This window comes from Hyperolius riggenbachi, chromosome 6 (assembly GCF_040937935.1).
Source record: "Hyperolius riggenbachi isolate aHypRig1 chromosome 6, aHypRig1.pri, whole genome shotgun sequence".
Lineage (NCBI taxonomy): Eukaryota > Metazoa > Chordata > Amphibia > Anura > Hyperoliidae > Hyperolius > Hyperolius riggenbachi.
In genome coordinates this window covers 127081707-127103371 of record NC_090651.1, presented here as the reverse complement: position 1 = coordinate 127103371, position 21665 = coordinate 127081707, and the positions used below count along the sequence as shown (strand labels likewise).

The 21665-nt window shown below is 42.4% G+C and overlaps 1 protein-coding gene across 3 annotated transcripts in view; it reads left to right on the top strand.

The window, feature by feature from the left end:
* The window catches only part of KLHL20 (kelch like family member 20), a 68244-nt gene extending 50259 nt beyond the window's left edge, over positions 1-17985 (top strand). For all 3 annotated transcript variants that reach the window (XM_068239877.1, XM_068239880.1, XM_068239878.1), the window contains 6 exons: positions 2256-2439; positions 2540-2683; positions 8828-8961; positions 9153-9361; positions 10160-10266; positions 11318-17985. In XM_068239877.1, coding sequence (XP_068095978.1) covers positions 2256-2439; positions 2540-2683; positions 8828-8961; positions 9153-9361; positions 10160-10266; positions 11318-11402 — 863 coding nt within the window. In that variant the 3' untranslated portion in view covers positions 11403-17985. The remainder of the gene's footprint in view (positions 1-2255; positions 2440-2539; positions 2684-8827; positions 8962-9152; positions 9362-10159; positions 10267-11317) is intronic.
* The last annotated feature ends 3680 nt before the right edge of the window (positions 17986-21665 follow it).

Below are 21665 nucleotides of genomic sequence, written 5' to 3'. Positions count from 1 at the left end.
GACGCATGCCCTGGAGATATCATGGGCGTGGCTGGACCCCCACACCAATGTTGACTATCTCCGAGGAAGCAAGAGAGGTTGCAGAACACATTAAAGGGCAATGGAAGGGCAGACTTTAGCACTCAATTTCTGTGAGGCTTCACTATCCCCCTCCTCCTCCCTGTTCCAGTGCCAGGATCCCTCAAAGCCTGTCCACAAGGGCTTGTTTGACAGAGCTTGGCCCCACTGTGAAGGCACAGGATGGCTTATGTCTGTGGACAGCGTGGAGCCTAATGGGCTCTGCTTTTTCCGTGAAGCACAAGTGGTGGCTCTGTGTTACTGTGCAGGCACTAGGGATCCTGTGCCTGCTCAGTGCAGCCACACTCCTTCTCAAATGGGAGGGTGGCCGCAAGCTTCGGGGGGGGGGGGGGGGGAGGGAGACTGGGGAAGACTCAGCGGCTTCCTTTTGCTGAGGTAAGTACAGTGGGATGCGAAAGTTTTGGCAACCTTGTTAATCATCATGATTTTCCTGTATAAATTGTTGGTTGTTACGATAAAAAATGTCAGTTAAATATACCACATAGGAGACACACACAGTGATATTTGAGAACTGAAATGAAGTTAATTGGATTTACAGAAAGTGTGCAATAATTGTTTAAACAAAATTAGTCAGATGCATAAATTTAAAAAAAGAAATGAAATCAATATTTAGTGGATCCTCCTTTTGCAGAAATTACAGCCTTTAAACGCTTCCTGTAGGTTCCAATGAGTCTGGATTCTGGTTGAAGGTATTTCGGACCATTCCTCTTTTCAACACATCTCTAGTTCATTCAGGTTTGATGGCTTCCGAGCATGGATAGCTCTCTTTTTAACTCGCACCATAGATTTTCAATTATATTCAGGTCAGGGCACTGAGATGGCCATTCCAGAACGTTGTACTTGTTCCTTTGCATGAATGACTTAGTGGATTTTGAGCAGTGTTTAGGGTTGTTATCTTGTTGAAAGATCCAGCCCCGGTGCAGCTTCAGCTCTGTCACTGATTCCTGGACATTGGTCTTCAGAATCTGCTGATACTTAGTGGAATCCATGCATCCCTCAACTTTGACAAGATTCCCAGTCCCTGCACTGGCCACACAGCCCCATAGCATGATGGAACCACCACCATATTTTACTGTAGGTAGCAGGTGTTTTTCTTGGAATGCTGTGTTGTTTTTCCTCCATGCATAACACCCCTTGTTATAACCAAATAACTCCATTTTAGTTTCATCAATCCACAGCACCTTATTCCAAAATGAAGCTGGCTTGTCCAAATGTGCTTTAGCATACCTCACACGGCTCTGTTTGTGCTGTGGGTGGAGAAAAGGCTTCCTCTGCATCACTCTCGCATACAGCATCTCCTTGTGTAAAGTGTGCCGAATGGTTGAACGATGCACAGTGACTACATCTGCAGCAAGATGATGTTGTAGGTCTTTGGTGCTGGTCTGTGGGTTGACTCCGATTGTTCTTGCCACTCGTCGCTTATTTTTATCCGTGATTTTTCTTGGTCTGCCACTTTAGGCCTTTGGTCTTCCATTTCCTCAATATGTTCCTAACTGTGGAAACAGACAGCTGAAATCTGAGACATCTTTCTGTATCCTTTCCCTAAACCATGAGGGTGAACAATCTGTCTTCAGGTAATTTGAGAGTTGTTTTGAGACCTCCATGGTGCTACTCTTCAAAGAAAATTAAGAGGAGGGAAACTTACAATTGACCCCCTTAAATACTCTTTATCATAATTGGATTCACCTGTGTATGTAGGTCAGGTGTTGCTGAGCTTACCAAGCCAGTTTGAGTTCCAATAATTAGTTCTAAAGGTTTCGGAATCAATAAAATGACAATCAATAAAATGCCCAAATTTATGCACCTGCCTAATTTTATTTAAACAATTATTGCACACTTTCTGTAAACCCAATAAACTTCATTTCACTTCTAGATATCACTGTGTGTGTCTCCTATATGACATTTTTATTGTAACTACCAACGATTTATACAGGAAAAGCATGACAATTAACAAGGTTGCCAAAACTTTCGCATCCCACTGTATGTGACTTTTCCCTTCTAAAATGTCAAGTTTGCTTTAGGAAGAGTATGTGTTATTTTCTTTTTTTTATTTTTCATTTTCTCTTAGTTACCATTTTCTTGTTTTTCTACCACCTTCCCCCTTTTTAGTTTTTTTTAGTTATTATTTTCAGTAGTTACATTGGTAAAGCCATAAAAATGCACTGTTTTATTTTCAGTTGGAGGTTGGTGCAGTGGAGATGCCATTTCTAGTGTTGAACGCTATGATCCTCAGACCAATGAATGGAGAATGGTGGCTTCCATGAGTAAACGGCGCTGTGGGGTTGGAGTCAGTGTTCTAGATGACCTCCTCTATGCTGTAGGTGGCCACGATGGATCCTCATACCTCAACAGCGTTGAAAGGTACAACCCCTTTTTTTCCTCGTTTTTTGTGTCATGAACTATGTGCATTTTCACAATAAGAACATTTTCCTTTGTAACAAAAACAATTCTTCTTCTACAGATATGATCCAAAGACAAACCAGTGGAGCAGTGACGTGGCTCCCACCAGCACTTGCCGGACAAGCGTTGGTGTTGCTGTTCTTGGGGGATATCTTTATGCTGTGGGTGGACAGGACGGTGTCTCTTGCCTCAATATTGTTGAAAGGTATTTGGAACCTTACATGTTTGAGTCCAATTAATTTAATAACTTTTTAGTATTATGTTTTCATATTGTGAATAGGTACTGCAGTCTAAGATTAACCACGTTTAAATTACGATTTTCCACCACTGGTCTGTTCTTGTAGTTGAAATTGACCTTCTAGAAGTTAAAGGACCAATATCGCAAACATTTTTTAAACATGTAAAATAAATTACATTTTTTCTAGATTCAAATGAGCCACAAATTATTTTTCTCTTACGCTGCTATGGCTTACCGTAGGCAGTAAGAATGTGACAGAGCTGGATTTGGGACAGACCATCTCCTTATGGGGGATTCTCAGTATTTCCTTTATTCTTTACAAAAGCACCACCTAAAAAGCATCTATACAAAGATGTCATCCAGCCTGCCTACTCATTTGCACACTGTTTTGGCAGCTGGACTGAATAACTGCTGGTTCAGTAAATGTTTTTGAAAATGAAAAAATCTTGAAAATCCCCCATTAAGAGATGGGCTAGGGCAAAACCTGACAGATCTGTCAGGATTTTACTATCTGCTGTAAGCAACAGGAACATAAGAGAAAAAGTAATTTATGGTGCATTTTACTCACAAAGAAATGTACTTCTAAGTTCATGTACACGTGCATTTTGAATTTTACAGTTTTTTGCGGTCCTTTAAAATATCTTAGTGGTTTTTTTTTGTTTTTTTTAATAACTGGAGCTTTAGGGAAATACGCATCCCAACATACTTCTGCTTGTAAGGCATACCTAGAAAAGCACCATGATTAAAATGGGTGCAAGATATTACAGTTTGCAGAATATCGGTAGTATTACCGATATCCCCTATGTCAATCTGTTTTCACACTATCCTTCCCTGCATCTATGCTTAAAAGGAACCAGAGACGTAGCACCCTTGTGTATTTTACCATATATATCAGTAAGAACATTAGAGAAAACGCTTACCCTGCTCTCTGTTTCATCCTCACTGCTAAAAGTGTCTGTTATCAGCTGTGATAAGAATCCCAGACTGAGCATTCAGTCTGGCTTTGCAGGGAATAATTATAGCTGAGTCATTCTAGCAGAGCCACAAGGGGGGCAGGCTTGGGCTTGAAAAGGCACCAGAGAAGACAGACTCAGCTATAATCTTTCCATAGCAAAGCTAGACTAAGTGCTCAGTCCGGATTTCTTATCAGAGGTGATAACAGTCGGATTAAACAGAGAACAATTAAACAAAGAGCAGATTAGGTGTTTACTGTCATGCTCCCACTGATTTATAAGGTAAAATACAAGAGGGTGCTTAATCTCTGGTTCTCTTTAAAGCGGATCCGAGATGAAAAACTAACTATAACAAGTAACTTGTCTATATATCTTATCTAAAGTTTAGATAGTTTACACAGCAAATCTAGCTGCAAACAGCTTTAATAGAATATGAATATTTCTTCCTGTGATAAAATGACAGCAGCCATGTTGTTTGTAAACATTACAAACCGGCAAGCTTATCTGCATCTTAAAGTGAACCTTAAGTCTAGTAAAAAAAAAAAATGAGTTTTACTCACCTGGGGCTTCCCTCAGCCCCCTGCAGCCGATCGGTGCCCTCGCCGTGTCTCTGCGATGCTCCCAATTCATTTCTTTTACTAGACTTAAGTGCCTCTTTAAGCACTCAGCCTGTGAAAAAAACCTAATCCCACCCTCCTCCTCCCTCCTGCCCTCTGCCTCTGAAATCTCTGGCTATTAACCTGCTGGGAGTTTCACACAAAAAAATCGGTCGAAAAAAAATTTTCGCCTGATTTTTTTTTTTCTCTTATGTAGCTAGCCAAGCGCTAGCTACATGATTCTCCCCTTCCTCCTCCCTCCCTCCCACCCTTCTGATCGCCGCAAGCGATCACGCCCATAAGGAAATCCCGTTCTGAACGGGATTTCCTTTAGGGCTTCCCCCGTCGCCATGGCGACGAACGGAGTGACGTCATCGACGTCGTGACGTCACTGGGACTCCCGATCCACCCCAAAGCGCAGCCTGGCGGCGATTGCCCAGCCTGCGCACGGGGTCTGCGGGGGGGGCTCTTTCTCGTCGGGTAGCGGCGGATCGGCGGCGATCGGGGCAAACACGCAGCTAGCAAAGTGTTAGCTGCGTGTTTGAAAAAAAATTTATCAAAATCGGCCCAGCGGGGCCTGAGCGGTGCCCTCTAGCGTCTCTGGACGAGCTCAGCTCGTCCAGAACGCTAGGGAGGTTAATATCTCCTCCTCCTGCCCAGACTGAGCTCCCATGAGCCCTTGCTACTGTCTGAAAATGCCTTGGCTCTCTGAAAACCTGTGGGCGAGGCTTGCTTAGTTTATAGGGAATTAGAGTATTAACCACCCTGGAGGTAATGACGAGCCTGGCTCGTCCAGCAGAAACATGCTGAAAGTGGTAATGACGAGCTGGGCTCGTCAATACTGCCAGGGAGATTTCCTGTTTCTCTGCACCGCCGGCTCCACTTTTCCCTCATCAGAGGGATTCCCCAGAGTGGCTGGATGCCTGTCAGCACGCTGTGGGTAGCGATCTGTGCTACCCCCAGCGTGCAGAACTAGCATCCAGCCACTCTGGGGAATCCCTGTGCAGCCGGCGGGCAGAGAAAGTGCGTGCGGGAAGGGATTCCCCCTTCTGTGCGGAGGGGGTGGCCGGGTGTCTCCCTTCTGTGCAGGGGGGGAGATCCCCCTTCTATGCGGGCTGGTGGCCGGGTGTCTCCCTTCTGTGCAGGGGGGAAGATCCCCCTCCTATGCGGGCTGGTGGCCGGGTGTCTCCCTTCTGTGCAGGGGGGGAGATCCCCCTTCTATGCGGGCTGGTGGCCGGGTGTCTCCCTTCTGCGCAGGGGGGGAGATCCCCCTTCTATGCGGGCTGTTCGGGGACTCCCCCTTCTGTGTGTGGGGGGGGGTCCCCTTCTGTGCGGGCTGGCTGGGGGTGGCTGTTCCCTCTTCCTCCCTCCGGATCCCACGTGCGTCCCCCCGTACCCCCCCCCCCCCCTCCTGATCTCCTATCCTCCCCGGTATCCAGCCCTACACTACTCACCCGAGGGCTGTCTCCTGCGCCGGCTGCAATTGGCACCCTCCTCCTCCATCGCTGAAGTCCCGGTCTGTGTAATTACAGTACGCGGCTTGGTGACGTCACCAAGCCGCGTACTGTAGTTACACAGAACCGAGACTTCAGTGATGGAGGAGGAGGGTGGCAATCGCGGCCGGCGCAGGAGACAGCCCTCGGGTGAGTAGTGTAGGGCTGGATACCGGGGAGGATAGGAGATCAGGAGGGGGGGGGGTACGGGGGGACGCACGTGGGATCCGGAGGGAGGAAGAGGGAAGAGCCACCCCCACCCCCCCACACACAGAAGGGGACCCCCCACACACAGAAGGGGGAGTCCCCGAACAGCCCGCATAGAAGGGGGATCTCCCCCCCTGCGCAAAAGGGAGACACCCGGCCACCAGCCCGCATAGAAGGGGGATCTCCCCCCCCTGCACAGAAGGGAGACACCTGGCCACCAGCCCGCATAGAAGGGGGATCTCCCCCCCTGCACAGAAGGGAGACACCCGGCCACCAGCCCGCATAGGAGGGAGATCTCCCCCCCTGCACAGAAGGGAGACACCCGGCCACCAGCCCGCATAGAAGGGGGATCTCCCCCCCCTGCGCAGAAGGGAGACACCCGGCCACCAGCCCACATAGAAGGGGGATCTCCCCCCCTGCACAGAAGGGAGACACCCGGCCACCAGCCCGCATAGAAGGGGGATCTCCCCCCCTGCGCAGAAGGGAGACACCCGGCCACCAGCCCACATAGAAGGGGAATCTCCCCCCCCCACCCTGCGCAGAAAGGAGACACCAGGCCAACAGCCCGCATAGAAGGGGGATCTCCCCCCCCCCCCCCCCCCCCCCCTGCGCAGAAGGGGGAATCCCCGACCAGCCACCAGCCCACAAGGAAGAGGGATCCCCCCCCCTCCCCTGCACAGAAGCCGCCGCAGGAGACAACCCTCGGGTTAGTAAATCGGGGCTGGAGGAGACTGGGGGGGTGGGGGATCGGGGGGGGGGGCAAGGGGGGACACCTGGCTACCTATATATCTGGCTAAATAACTGGCTACATATACATCTGGTAAAACATCTGGCTACCTATACATCTGGCTAAATAACTGGCTACCTATACATCTGGTAAAACATCTGGCTACCTATACTTCTGGCTAAATATCTGCCTACCTATACATTTGGTAAAATATCTGCCTACCTATACATCTGGCAAAACTATACACCTGGCTACACATCTGGGTCTTATATTCACCATTGGCGAGCTGATCCCTCGTTGCGTACCTCTGATAGCTTCCTCGGTGCCTTCTTCCATGTCCCTTGGCAGATTTTGCTTCATGTCCCCCGGCGATCAGCGTTGATGACACCAGGGTCACACAGTGTCATCAACATCTCACAGTAAACACTTTTTTTTAGTTTAATTCAATACAATAACCTGTATTGAATTCAATATTTAAAAAAAAGATTGCAAAAAAAAAAAAAAAAAGGTTGACAATTATTGGAAATTAATTGAACCACTTTTTGCACGGAAATCCTGGGGAAATAGAACGCCAGGGAGGCTACAACAAAAACAAAAAAGTATTTAGCTTGAGGAATGCTTTATAAACAATAGGAAAGGAACACAATTATGCAATGAGTAAAAGTTCATCTCGGATCCACTTTAAAGGGGAACTTCAGCCTAAACAAACATACTGTCATTAAGTTACATTATTTATGTTAAAGTAGATAGGTAATATAATATCTTACCCACTCTGTCTTAAAAGAACAGGCAAATGTTTGGGATTTCATGGAGGTAGCCATCTTTTTCATGGGGACAGCCATATTTTTGGTTGAAAGGAGGTGACGAGGCATGAGGCACAGTTACAACTGTCCTGTGTCCTGATTACCCCTTACAGCTGCGCACGCTAGGCTTCAAATATCAAATAAAAAAAAATAAAAAAAATTGAAACAAAACAGCAGAACGAGAACAACATCAGAAATCCCATCATGCTTTGCACAGCATCAGGGGGAAAATACCCGGGCAGTTCTATTCTGTGCAGCTAAAAATGAGGCTTCGTTTTTTTCGCCTTCCTCTGGATTAACAGGGATATGTGAGGGAGCAGGCTGGTTGTACTTTTTTCTCTGGTTGAACTCGATGGACGTATATATTTTTTCAACCCAAATAACTATGTAACTAAAAACAAAGTTCTGATGCTGTGAAACTGTTAAAGAAACACCAAGCCTTTTCAGTGCTGCTGAGTACATTTTTAGTCTGGATGTTCACTTTAACACTAACTTACCCCCTACCTATGCCTAACACTAACCTACCCCACCCTCTTTTCTGAAATTGAACCCCAGTCACCCAATGACCAACTGTACCAGGTTTGAGGCTTGTGCCATTAACATTGCAAGAATGGCAGCAATTAAATATTCCCCTTGAAACTCAATAGGTGAATTTTGATTGGCTTTTGTAGGCTCCACCCACTTTTCTGAATATTAATCCCAGTTATCCAGTGACCAACTGTGCAAAATTTGAGAACCCTACCATTAACAGTGTAAGAATGGCTGCAGTTTACATTTTCCCAGTGAAATGTGTATTTGTCTCTGCCCACTTTTTTGTTATGGGGACAAAGAGTATCCTATATGTTATTCCAGGTAATGTGCTATGTGTGTGCCAAATTTCATTCAAATCCGTTCAGCCAGTGTGATTGAGTAACAAACATCCAAACTTTTGCATTTATAATACTAGTGAGCTTGAGTTTTGCTACATTCTTTAGTGCTGAAAATAGCCTCTATGAGGCCTGCGCATTTAACACTTTGATCCGCTACAATGTAGCAGAACTTTGCTGTCATTTAACTCTGGTGCCAAATTTACACCTTTTGCTGTTAATTCAATTGGTGCCTATGGCAGAGCTAATTTCTGTGCCCAAATTACCTTCATTGTTTTAAGAAGGCAAACTTCTGTTTTGCATAGCATTTTAGTAAGAGGGTTTTTTGGTCCTTCGTAGCCCCTTACACACTCCTTGGAGTTCTGGTTCACCATGAGCTTGCTGGGCAATCTGTAGCTCAGAAGAGAGCAAATACTCTTTCTTTGAATATATAGTGTATATATTTATATCTCTTCTTTCTCGTTAGGTACGACCCAAAAGAAAACAAGTGGACACGAGTGGCCTCCATGAGTACCAGGAGGCTTGGAGTGGCTGTTGCAGTTCTGGGTGGTTTTCTCTATGCTGTTGGGGGATCAGATGGCACCTCTCCCCTTAATACTGGTTAGTAAATCTTAATTTGTATAGTCATTTCCCTTTTGAGGTTTTTTTTTTTCATTTTGCTGGATATATTTCTAACTACCTTTTTATATAAATTATTATTCGTTTTAGGCCCTAACTAGATTGATTATGTTCCACAGGTAAGATAAGATAGTTGGTCTAGTATCTCACTGCCTGATTTGTTTCCATCTCAGTGGAACGTTACAATCCTCAGGAAAACCGCTGGCACACGATAGCACCAATGGGAACCCGCCGAAAGCACCTAGGCTGTGCTGTGTACCAGGACATGATCTATGCAGTGGGCGGAAGAGATGACACCACAGAGCTAAGCAGTGCCGAACGGTACAATCCCAGGACCAACCAGTGGTCGCCAGTTGTTGCTATGACTTCTCGGCGAAGTGGGGTAAGATCTTTCATGTACACCGTATGCATAATAAGGAATTTTTTTACTTCAGATCTTAAAAAAAAAAAACAACCATACTAGTTACCTGGCTATAGTTTAAAAGGAAATAAATATGGCAGCCTCTGTATCCCTCTCACTTCAGGTGTCCTTTAAGGTGCTTAGTTAGGAGTCCCATGACCAGCCATTTGTAAGCATGGACTTCAAGACCTGTAATTTGCATTTTTTTTCCCAGAAAGTCAGGCTTGTGCGCCACCCCTTTATGCTGGGAATACACGGCTCGATTCTGAGCCATTTAGATGGCTCGATAGATAATTTCCGACATGTCCGTTCTCCCGCCCAATCGTTTCCGTGCTCGATTCTGTATTGAAGACAATGCAAAAAGATAAGAAAAACAAGTGGAAGATAAGAGAATTGCCTGCGGAATTGAGCGGAGAAGCGATCGAGTGGGAGAATCGAGCGGCAAAATCGAGCCGTGTATGCCCAGCATAAGAGTCTAGAGTTACAAAGCCTTAATCAAGTAGCACCCCTGCTTTTTTAATCAATCAACTGGGCAGCTACAGCCTGTGTGACCAATAATTTACACCGGGATTTTTAGCTCCACAAATCCTGTTTCATACAAAAAGTTTGTTTGAACTTACATGATTGAACATGTGATGGTATTTTTAGACATTTCTATTTATGATAAGTGTACATAATGATTATTTTCAACTGTATGAATTACAGAAGTAAAGTAAACATGAGCTTGATTCCAAAGTGGCTCTTATGCTTAGTAAAGCATATTCTGATGGTGTTTTATAGGTCGGCCTCGCTGTGGTGAATGGACAGTTGATGGCAGTAGGAGGATTTGATGGAACAACATACTTGAAGACCATAGAAGTGTTTGACCCAGATGCTAACACATGGAGGTGAGAATGGCCATCTCTGTTTCATAAAGACTCAGCTAACTCTTGCCCCATCTTCATGCTACCACTGCCCAGCATCAGTACTGGTGCGTAGGCCAGTCGTTGTCACCCCGAGGACAAAGAAATGTTGGCAGGGGTGAGAAATCTGCATGGCTGCACCTCCAAACCAGGATCCTATTTGTCGGGAAGGGAGGAAGAAGGTGGTGCCTGGAATGCTTTAAAGTTACTTCACAATGAAAAATAGAATTCTCTTTTATATTGGCTAAGTTGATAGTTGATGGGACATGATTACTGTAATGTAAACTAAATTACTGTAGCAGTTAAAGTGAACCCGAGGTGAAAATAAACTGATGAGATAAACAATTGTATTTATTCTCCTACTCCTAAAAATGTTTCTTTTAGATACCCCATGGTTTTATTTTTTATTTAAACATTAACAAAATAGATAGAATGTTTTGTTGTCTCTGCTGAGTGGCAGTTCATTTTGTTCCTAAATGAAAATGCACAAACTATTGACCTTTTTCTATCTCCCTCTGCTCCCAGAAGTTGTATTCTGCCAGGAAAACTTTTATGGCTGTAGTTTGCCTTATCAGGGATGTTTACTGTATTCCAGGCAAGGTACCGACAAGACAGAAGCTGTCACTTCCGTGCCTAAAAAATTAATTCTTTCAAGCAGTAAACTAAAACAAGTAAAACAGCCTGCTTATTAATGTTTTGCACTGTACATAATATTTTTATCTCGTCATCACGTCACTTCGGGTACACTTTAAGCAGAAAACTTGTCTAATTCGGAAGCTTGCTAATCTAATTAGCAATGAAGCTAAAAATAAATCTGATATAGTCTTTTCATTCTTAACAAAACACACACACACACACACACACACACACACACACACACACACACACACACACACACACACACACACACACACACACGTGCTAAAAATATTACATTAGAGAGATATTTTGGAAAACCTGTCTGTTCCCTTTTAGGTCTACAACAACTCTCTCCTAGTGTTTAGTGAACAACTCCTCTTTCCACTCTCACACACAGGTTGTATGGCGGCATGAACTACCGGCGTCTGGGAGGAGGTGTCGGCGTTATCAAGATGACGCACTGTGAATCGCACATCTGGTAGCCCATCCTGCTGACCATCAATGATACGAAAGCCTCAGTTCAGACACTGCCAGTGACTTTCTCCACAAGAAGAAGAAGAAGAAACAAGCCCTCATGGCCAGTTGCTATATGAGGGAGCCCCGAAGGAAAGTTATACCGTTCTCTCTCACAAATGAATTCATCAATTTTCCATTTATTTATATTCAGGATAGAATGCAAGTTTTTAACAGAGTCTCAGAAAAGTTTGAAGACGCGTTATAGGATAGTAGCTGGTTTGTCGTTGTCAGGATTTGAATTCCATACGAAATGCTTATTGTGTGTGAATGCCTTGGAATTCTGCAGGCTTTAGTAAGTGGACAAAGTTATGGTTGCTTTAACCGTTTCCTAAAGCAGGATGTACATGGAAGTGACTTTGGTGGCACTGAAAGTATAAAAATGCTAAACATCTTAGATTCTCTGGACCTCAAGAAAGAAGTGACTTCCTAACAGTAAGATCTGAAAAGTGTTGCAGATCACCGGTTTTTGCACGTCCTCGAGGTATTCCGTGCCCAACAGCTTAATGCTCTGGTGAAAAGGAGGGATGATAGATCTGCATGCCAAGGATCTAAATTTTGGATTAGGTGTAGGTTCACAGCGGTCGGGAGAATGCTGGCCACACTTTATTCTATGCAATTGATTGTGCATTTCATGCAATAGATTCCACAAGAATGTAAAATAATCCAAAGCAATCAAAACAAGCATTTAATTTTTAGATATGATTAAAAACCAAAATATTTAGTTTTCTAAAAATACTTTCCTTATATTAAGTAGGGAAAACAAAAATCAAATTTTTTTAATTTTTATAAATCACTATAATTAATTTGTCAAATTTTTCAAAATTGCACGTGAATTTGTGTGGCCAGCATAAGAACCTTATATTAAGATAGGTTGACTAATTGTTTTGGATTTCCTTGAACATCGTAAAATGCTGCAGTGAGTTACAATAGCTACTTGCACTAGCTTCGTATACAACTTCCTTGTGCCTCTAAAACCTGCTATACAAACTGCTAGCATTAAAATTAGAATATGTAGCAACAATAGCATAGTTTGTACAGAGAGGAAAAAATGTTCTTTTAGAGAACAAGACGTAATTGTAGGTTGATTGGCAGTAGTCCTATGATCTTAAAGTCAGTGTTATGGACATACATGTACATATTAACCATAGAATTAACCTGCCTACAATTTTCTTTATATTACAAGAGTGCTGTAGGTTCTAAGGTGTTAACTTTATATACTGACTTTAATACTGGACTGAAAAACGTAAGAGGATGTCTCTATGATATGCGCAACATTCCTTTATATTTATAGCCATTTAGGTGTCTCTGCGAAATAGAGCTGTACGTAGGACCTCATCTTTTTTTTTATTTTTTTAATCTTTACAAACTTGCTGAAATACGTCTAAAAGTGGTTCATAGTCCAACATATGCGCAATCACTTCCTACACAACACTCCCGTAAATGTTTACAAAATACAACAGGTCTTTGGCCACCATTACCAGACATAATCCAACAGATATTTATCCTTGTTTGATAGATGTACACTGTCTTCTATAACTGATGCAGCATTTACCAAATGTAGAATGCTATCATGTAAACCATCTCACCAATACTACAGTAGAATCTTGTCATAGTAAATTGTGATATAGTAAATCTTTGGCTATAGTAACTCAGTCCCCAGGTCCCGACCATGAGCCTGTATGGATATACAATGTATGACCCGTCCTGATATAGAAAACTTGTGCTAAAGTAAAGTACATGGCCCTTTGTAATAGTTCTTCAGGGTACAGCAAATGTTTGGCCAGTTCAGAAGATCTTGAAGCAGTTGTGGTGTTTTAAGAATAAAATGGTCCAGTAGTGGTAGTTGTAAAGATTGCTTATCTGCAGAGGATGGCTGAGAAAGCTGGAAAGAAATATAAATGGCCTTAGCAGTTAAGTGTCATTGATCTGGACACCAAAGGAACTGAGCCATCTATGGCAAATGCTTATAAAAATTCCATTGAAACTGTAACATTGCTGCTTTCTTTCCTCTGTAATCAAGCAATAATTTATAAGCATCTTTCATATCTGGTTAAATCATACAGACCTCCAATATTTTTTTTAAACCATCACTTTAATTTAATGATTAGTGTATTGATTGCTGTTTTACGGGGCAGTCTTACTTTAACAAAAAATAGTATTATACACCTTTTATACAAAAAATGTTATTTTCAGTCACTCCTTGGTACTGTCAGTGTTCCTTGTGCTTTGTAGCTAATTTGACCTATTCAGTACAAGCATATTTTCGGAACCTGCAGTTTGGTCTTTGCCACGCCTCCTGACAAATGTTTAAACTCTGTGTGCTGCCTAAGTATGACCATCACAGCCTGAATGTCCATTAGTCCCTTCAGGGCTGTTTTAAGTAGCATCTCCATTTTGCTCTCCACTTTGTGCTTTTGACAATTACTCCATTTTTCCATCAGTTTTCCTTAAACCACATGCAAGTTGCAGCTGCTGTGCCTCAACCATTTGATTGGGTGAACTGAATACAATCCGTGTAGATAACCTTTTAGCAAATGGGAAAGCTTTGTTAATGCCGTAATCACATCTGTGATTGCCTTTTGTCATTTGTGACTACGGCTTATCCTATGTGGACATGTTTGGAGATGTGTGTAGAACATCTGTAGTGGACACTTGAGGTGCAAATCTATGTAGTAGAGGGGTAAACTGAGTAAGTATACTCTTGAATGGATACCTTAGGTAGTCCTCTATATTACACAAGGGTGGTAAGATAGTACAGTCAAGATTGTATCATTAATGGGCAGCTTTATGGTTGCCATACACAATCAGATTTTCACCCAATTTTAGGAAATTATTAATCCTGGCCATGGAAATATCGTTCAGGCAGTATCAAGTGACCACACAGAGTTTTATGATTTTAAATTATATCTATTCTAAATCTATTAGAACTTTCTGCTGCTGTGTGTTCAGCAAAGCCATGATTGGGATTTACTGTTACATCTTGATCAAAAGTACAGAGCCAAGTGGCTCCTTTTAGTTTATTGTGACTATTATTTCTCCTATGTCACCACAGATAAACCACATATATTGCTTATATATTTATGGGGACCTCCTGTGCAATTCCAATGTGTACCCATAACCAGATCTACTCCTCTTTACTCCAGCTTGAGCCCTTGCTTTTCTTTGGCAGCTTCATGACTTGCTGCTATGACTCCAGGCTCACTGTGGTCACATGACAATGAGCTGTAGTGGCGTATTACTAAGTTGCTGTGGAGACATGATTAATAAAGCTGGATGGAGGAGAGGTGGAACGCTTCCCATGCTCACTCTGCATTAGGCTAGGGAAGCACATCGGCAGCTGTCACTGCATTTGGCCTATTGTTTAGGAATGAAGTGTGGGGTAGTCTTATCTGCAAATCTATACACAATACTTGAAATCATACTTCTCTAGTGAAGTATAGTTTTGTATGTGGCAAAAAATGTTATTTTATGTCAAAATATGTAATATATGGCAGAAGAATTTAAGGTGCTTTTCCAGAAGACATTTCTTGCCATCTGCTCCCTACTTGAAAATTCAGATGATTAGCCTACATTACATAGCCTCCAGTGAGCACATATTCTGAGTTGTAGTATTTGACTTAAAAGTGGAACTACAGTCAGAATTTCCCTTATTCCCTAGAAGATTAGCCATACCATCAACCATAAAACAGTTGTTTTATTAAGTTACTAAAATGATCTATAGTCTGTGCGTCATTTTATTACGCAGGCTATCACTTACATGCCATGGAAGCTTATTACACCTGTAGAAACTCCCCAGATTGTGCTTTGAACACTAATTGCGATTGATGAACATACGCAGCACATAGGGTTTTTTTTCTGCAACACGTTTGTATTCTATGCCAAACTGTAATTCCACTTTAAATTTTTATGTGACTTGCATGTTTACTAGCAAATTTGCAGATAGAGTGAGTGGCCACTCAAGGATAGAGGAAAATGTCAACATCTGCTAATATTAGATATCAGCCATATTGTCCTCAGAGAGCCTGAAGGATTGGGAACTTCAAAATAAAAGTTTTGCCCTTCAGTAGCTATCAGATGAAAAAAAGTTGTAATATCTATTAAAACCGGTTTCCATCTGTATATAAGTAGAGAAATGGATTACTTGACTGCAACTCCAAGGATGATTGATGTAGCTTGAAAATATAACTAATATGATATTTTAACACGTCCTGGAGTTCGCCTCTAACAAGGATGGTGTGAAATATTGTGCCTTATGAGTTTGAGGCACAATAAAGCATTGATATGAAGAATCTTCTAGGAATAACATGCACACGGCTTCACAGTTTTGGGAAGATTTGTTTCTATGTTCCCATTGGAATATAGTTTTTGGTTTTAATAACTTTTCTATAGTTTGGGCAGTGTGTCTGACAAGCCGTCTTACCTATTTACCTTTACTGGTCTTAACCTCCCTGGCGTTCAGTTTCTGCTGGATCTCTGTGCAAAAAGTGATCCAGTTAATTTTCATAACCTTTTTTCCTGTAACTTAACAAAATGTATCAAGCAATGGTCTAGTGTACATTTTTAGTTCAGTAGAAGCTTGAAACACAAAATCTAAACTAAATTTCACATTTACTCCCCAAATTCTCTGATCATTTATACTTCCAAGCTGCAGCTGCTCAACCTGTTCTAATACAAATGTAAAGATAACCATATACCTAGAGATAAAAACAAGGAACACCAAGAGCCCCAATAGTGTAATATGTACTGGTAAATTGTTACTAGATAGAGTAAATATTAATACGCACAAACCAGGGTTACCATTAGGCAACCACTGTAAAGGCAAGTGGGGAGATTTTCCTGACCCCATGACGTCGGCCCCGATCCTCCCCGTCCTGGAGAATACCGCGGCAGTGCAGGAAGTCTGCAGTCATCGCTGGAGCAAGGCTGGGTATGTATTTAGCAGCTGCATTGGGGGAGCAGGGGGTGATCGGGTGGTGGGGACCACTAAAACTAACTTCCTTATGGCTGGCCATATTGTACAGGAGCCCCTCCGCCAAGGTAACTTATACTGTGGGGCTCCTGTAGCTAAGGAAACCCCCTGAGTAGCATGCCTGTGTCGGGCATACCGCTTTCAGCAAGTTTTCCTTGCCCGACAATACAACCCATTTGTAAGTTATGCCAGAATCAGCAGGTGCCAGGGGAAGGAAATCGTCCACTTGCCTGTAAATCGTTATTATTGTGAAACTTCACCTCCACTATCGGGAAAACCGCAACAATGTTTTTTTTGCCCAAAGTGTTTCCGAAGCTCTGACCACCACCACCTGTGCTGTAGCTCACCCCAACCTTTGTAGCCACCTATTAGTCCATGGCTGCCAAGCTGGGGTTGGGCCAAAGCAACACAGGTGGGGGTGACCACAGAGCTTCAGAAACACTTCAGATGAAAATCCTCACATCGGTTTTGCCGATGGGGGAGTGGAGTATCACAATAATACCAATTCACTGGGTAATGGGTGAGTTACTTCCACTGGCACCTGCCAATTCTAGAATAACTTACAAAAACGTTTAAATGAACTGCATTGTGTATTACAACCTAGGTTGTCTTTAACCACTTTACCCCCAGCGGTGCGGATTTCTCCATCCCTTTTTCCACCCTGTTAACACCAGGGACGGAGAAATACGCACCTCCGGCGCTCCCGCTTGCTCGTCCGCACGCCCCCACGCTCTTGCCGCCGCCTGCTCGCCCGGAGATCAATGAACGGGGAAAACCCTTCCCGTTCGTTGATCTAAGCCCCCGCAATGATCGGCTGCTTCTATGAGAAACAGCACGATCATTGTGATTTTTCCAGCCTCATTGTGCTTCCTGCAAGCGTACTTCTGCATGAACAAAAAATCACTTTGGCCATCTTGTGGCCAAATAGTAAAACTACACCCTAAAGCATTTTTCATGTACACATACATTAGTTTTACACAGTAAATTAACTCATTGCCTCCCACAATCCCCAATTATTTTTTTTGTAATTAAAAAAAAAAAAAAAAATTACAATAAAAAAATAACCATAAATAGTTACCTTAGGGACTGAACTTTTTAAATATTTATGTCAAGAGGGTATAACACTGTTACTTTATAAACTATGGGCTTGTAATTAGGGATGGACGCAAAACTGAAAAAAGACACCTTTATTTCTAAATAAAATATTGGCGCCAAACATTGTGATAGGGACATAATTTAAACGAAAGGTGGGGGGGGGGGGAAGGCTGCGTATCCCTAAACACATGTTGCAATTGAATGGTTAATCGCATAGGCATACACCGCCTCTGCCAGACTGAAAAATGCACGCCCTGCATCCAAGACAAGTGCTAACATTTATTAAACTAGGAGGTACTTTAGCTTCCAATATGGTTTGCATGCAAAGTATATTATACTAGACACTTGCGCCACGGTGAGGCAGACCTCCGGGCAAGTGACGTGACCTAACCTAAATTTAAAACCTCGGGAGCAGCTAAGCAGGAAAAATGTGTAACTTACATTTGGTAGAACAGCGAGGAGAACGCCAGCGCATACCACTAAGGCTGCATCTGAAATGACCACCAGCTCAGTGTGTAGCACCTATATAGGACTTTCTGCACACTTCGCATTCAATTCAGATGCAAATCATATGCAAATCTGCTACTACTTATCATGCAAACAGGAAACTCAGGAGGAGGGGCTGGGAGCAGCTAACCTGACAGTTACATAGTTACAAAGTTAAGGAAAGGTGGGGGGGGGGGGAAGGCTGCGCATCCCTAAACCCATGTTGCAATTGAATGGTTAATCGCATAGGCATACACCGCCTCTGCCAGACTAAATAAATGCACGCCCTGCATCCAGTAACTATGTAACTGTCAGGTTAGCTGCTCCGAGCCCCTCCTCCTGAGTTTCCTGTTTACATGATAAGTAGTAACATATTTGCATATGATTTGCATCTGAATTGAATGCGAAGTGTGCAGAAAGTCCTATATAGGTGCTACACACTGAGCTGGTGGTCATTTCAGATGCAGCCTTAGTGGTATGCGCTGGCGTTCTCCTCGCTGTTCTACATAATTTAAACGGTTTTATAACCGGGACAAATGGGCAAATACATTTCATGGGTTTTATTTACAGTAGCATGCATTATTTAAAAACTATAATGGCCGAAAACTGAAACATAATGATTTTTTCCCTCATTTTTTTGCTATTTTCCCATTAAAACACATTTAGAATAAAATAATTCTTGGCATAATGTCCCACTTAAAGCCTAATTGGTGGTGAAAAAAACAAGATATAGTTAATTTCATTGCGATAAGTAATAATAAAGTTATAGATGAATGAATGGAAGGAGCGCTGAAAGGTAAAAATTGCTCTGGTGTTTTAGGGGTAAAACCCCTCAGTTGGGAAGTGGTTAAAGAGTTTACAAGTGCTGGTTGTACTACCTTTTTGTATGATCTCATGGGAAGTAAGGATGGTTAAGGAGATGCAAATTGTTCTCAGTTGATGCAAAATTTCAGTGCACATTTATGCAGCTTTAAGATGGACCAATCGAATCCTGCCAAGGTGGAATTTGATTGGTCCATTTTCATACTGCTTAAATTTGCATAGATAATTTGCGTAATTCATCATCAATTTGGAACAATTTGCATCTCACTGACCATCCCTAATGGGAAGCTTTTCTTTGCTTCCCTCAATTGACAACATAGTAAGAAGTGAGGGAGCCACGTAGGGGTTTGTTTATTAAGATGGATGCTAAGAAAACTGGGGCAAATGTGAAGCATTGTTTTAGAGCAACCAATCAGGTTTCCGCTGCTAGATGAAGCAAGGATTCTCATTGGTTGCTGTGCACAGCTGCTTGTCTGCTGCTCTAGTTTTTTGTTTTGATAAGTGAATCCCAAACATTAATAAAACTCTGACTAGAGGTTGCCATACACTTCCATAGATATCCGGCCTATTCAGTCATTTGATCAAATCTGCTAGAAGGCTCCCAACTTGCCGGCCCGATCAACATAAGGATCAATTTTTGGCCAGTTCGGGCAATCGTACCAGATAGAAGATATCATTCAGTGACAGGTCAGGAGCAGCAGTAGATTGGCAGCCCATATCGTTGCACTACATCGAATAGTGCACTGCTATTGTTAGATAGATTTTTAATAGATTTCATGCTGATCTATGATCAGTTTGTTGAAGGGTTTGATCAGATAGATACCTTTCTGATCAGATTATGGTCTGAGAGGGATCTATTGTTTGGCTACATTGACCAATGTATGGCCAGCTTAAAGAGAATCTGTATTGTTAAAATCGCACAAAAGTAAACATACCAGTGCGTTAGGGGACATCTCCCATTCCCCTCTGTCACAATTTCGCCGCTCCCCGCCGCCTTAAAAGTAGTCAAAAAACGTTTTAAAAAGTTTGTTTATAAACAAACAAAATGGCCACCGAAACCGGAAGTAGGTTGATGTACAATATGTCCACACATAGAAAATACATCCATACACAAGCAGGCTGTATACAGCCTTCAGTTTGAATCTCAAGAGATCATTTGTGTGTTTACCTTCTGTCCCCCTGCAGCTCTCATCCACTGAAGAGTGACAGGCTGATTGTTTCTTCCTGCAGACAGCTCTGCAAGTGTCTGTAATTCCTCAGTATGTGACAGCCCAGCTCCTTTCACAGCCTAACAGAGGACATTTATCCAGCTTGTAAAAGGCAGCTCTCTTCTCTCACTGACAAGAGCAGAGACGCTGCCTAATCAAAATAACACACACAAGAGTGTGCATAGAGGGGTGTGGAGGGGGGTGTGCATAACAGATCAACAACACTGAAGAGTTGGCAGCCTTCCAGACACAGGGCGACAAATCCGACAAGGGAAAGATACGTTGATTTATTACAGAGACAGTGATAGTAGAAAGTGCTGCAGTAAACCAGATCACATTAGAATAGGTTTAGGAACTTGTAGGATAGTAGGAAAAAGGATGACATTTTTGTTACAGAGTCTCGTTAAGGTTCTAAATTTAGCCCTGTAAATGCTATACTAAAAATAAGTAATTTCGAGTCCCACAATAATTTTCACCAGTTACAACAACAGTAACAACTATTTCTTTAGTTGTTTATTTTCTTTATTTTATGTTTGCCACAATTAATACGCAGCCAGACCAACTCAGGATTATTGTTCTCCTGTGATAAGTCAATATACCTTTGTCTTGTAATTGCTTAGAGCTTTTCATCTCATGTGGGTAGCTATTTTCATCTCTAGTAATCTGCTAATGAAGGTATCTCAACATTCACCAGAGCTCAATCCTGATGTGTTCAGAAACACTCCGACATGAAGACTCAACTGCAGTTTGTGAAAGTACCCTACTGCAGCAAAGTTTATCATCCATGTTTCATGTTTACAAAACATTTTGACAGTTAGCTTGTCAAAAATGGTCCTTCTAACCTTTGTAGAACTTTCTTGGTGCGATAAGCTGATGGCTGTACTGGCCAAGTGCATGAGAGATGCCAAGGATTCCTTACCACTTCCCCTTTGTGCTGATTCAGCATTGCTAACTGTTTACCACACCACCACCTCAAACACTAAACTGCACGACCAGATCAGATAAAAACTGAAGCGCATGTGCCCGAAAGGTGAAGAATATGAAACATTTGCACCTTTTTATAAAGTGTTGTGTAAATAACATGTTTACCTTGTCATCTATGCTTTTTTTAGCATGTGTAAAGTGTAAAATATAATGTTAGCATAAAATAAATGTTATTGCCTTTTTTTTTTTTTTAATAATGTTGCCTGCTGGTGTCTTCCTTACATTTATCTTTTTTAATTTAAAATGAACTTTTCATTTGAGGTGTGCTTGCGAAATTCATTAAATTGTCTCGTCAAGAGAAGCCATTCATGCGAAGTTACAGACATTTTTTTTTTTGTAAAAAGTATCTGCACAAAACATTTTCTCCCAGTTGAGTTCAATGCATTTTCACAAAAATATACATTTGTGAAAATTTGCCATACATAATCTTTATTGCCGGTAGGGATGGTCACTTAGATGCAAATAATTCTGAGTTGATGCAGAATATGCATCTTGAAAATGAACCAATTGACTCCCGCCTTGGCTTTAGACTTGGTACACATGGGCGACTGTCGGCATTCGGGGACATTGTTCACCGCCAAGATTAACCAGTGCTCAGATTGAGGTGAATGAGAGCATTCATCTTAATGCATTTATGTGGTTATCGATACTTCTTGGACGCGGTA